We start from the raw sequence: 1,201 nt of genomic DNA, 5'->3' as shown, positions 1-1,201 counted from the left end.
GTGGTTGGCCAGGTGCGAGCGGCGCACGAAGCCCTTGCCGCACTCCCCGCAGGCGAAGGGGCGCAGCGCCGCCGGGCCGGCCTGGCCGGCGGCCGCGTGCGCGCGCCGGTGGCTCAGCAGGTGCGAGCTGAGGCTGAAGGCCTCGCCGCACTCGGGGCACGGGTAGGGCTTCTCGCCCGTGTGCAGGCGCCGGTGCTTGAGCAGGTCGGCGCGCCAGCTGAAGCTCTTGCCGCAGTCGGCGCACAGGTTGGGCCGCTCGCCCGTGTGCAGGCGCAGGTGGTTGGTGAGGTACGTGTTGCGGCTGAAGCCCTTGCCGCACTCGCCGCAGCGGAAGGGCTTCTCGCTGGGGGGCCGGGCCAGCGCGGGCCCCGCCCCGCAGCCCCCCGCCACGCCCACCACCGCGCCGCACTCGCCGGCGAAGTCAAAGGGCTGGAGGCCCGCGGCGGCCGCGGCCAGGCGGTGGATGCGCTGGTGCTGCAGGAAGGCGGTGCCCGGGCTGAAGCTCTCCCCGCAGTCCGGGCAGATGGTGGGCGCGTCCATGATGCTGGCCACCAGGCTGTCGAGCTCCCCGAGGTCCACGGCCATGGGGTGGTGGAGCCGGCGGAAGCGGCGGTGGGCTGGCTTGTCTTCGGGGTGCCGACTCCCCATGGAGAGGTGTCGCCTCCAGGGAAGCACTGGAGGGGGCGGCTGCTCCTCGTCCCCATCCAGCCGGTTCTCTCCAGCACTCTCCTCCTCTTCCTCCCCTTCCTCCTCCTCCTCCTCTTCCCGGGGGCTGCGGGGCATGCTGTCCGACTCAGACAGTCCTGGGAAGGTGGCCAACTCCGCGACACTTAGTTGATCATCCTCTCCCCCTCGCAGAGCAACCCCTTCTGCACTCAGCAGCCCCCCTGCAACAGAAAAAGTGGTGGCAGTGGGGTTACGGTTCTGGGCGCTCCAAAGGGAACCCCAGGGAAAGCTAGTCCCAATCAGAGCGGCGGTCAGGGAGTCACCCCTTCCAGGCAACTGCTGCCCCTGCTGGAGGTTCCCGCCACCCCTGCTCCGCTCCTCCACGGAAGGGCCTGGGGGAAGGCAGCTTCCTCACCAACCCCTCCGCCTACCAGTTCAGCTTCAGGAGCCCAACCACACCCACTGCACCCTGGGGTCCTCAGCATGGAGGCCTCCTGAAAGTGCAGGCACATCTCAGAGATAACGCGGGTTAGCT

The 1,201-nt window shown here is 69.9% G+C and overlaps 1 protein-coding gene across 1 annotated transcript in view; it reads right to left on the bottom strand.

The window, feature by feature from the left end:
* Positions 1–1,178, bottom strand: part of ZNF697 (zinc finger protein 697) — a 1,771-nt gene extending 593 nt beyond the window's left edge. Inside the window, exons 1-2 of the mRNA XM_045283713.1 lie at positions 1,135–1,178; positions 10–931 (exon numbers count right to left, since the gene is read on the bottom strand). Of these exons, the coding sequence (XP_045139648.1) occupies positions 10–931; positions 1,135–1,178 (966 nt within the window). The remainder of the gene's footprint in view (positions 1–9; positions 932–1,134) is intronic.
* Between the last annotated feature and the right edge of the window lie 23 nt (positions 1,179–1,201).

This window comes from Echinops telfairi, unplaced genomic scaffold, assembly GCF_000313985.2.
Source record: "Echinops telfairi isolate 266 unplaced genomic scaffold, ASM31398v2 ScPeMD7_7466;HRSCAF=8504, whole genome shotgun sequence".
NCBI classification, from domain to species: domain Eukaryota; kingdom Metazoa; phylum Chordata; class Mammalia; order Afrosoricida; family Tenrecidae; genus Echinops; species Echinops telfairi.
This window is presented reverse-complemented; position numbering and strand designations above follow the sequence as displayed.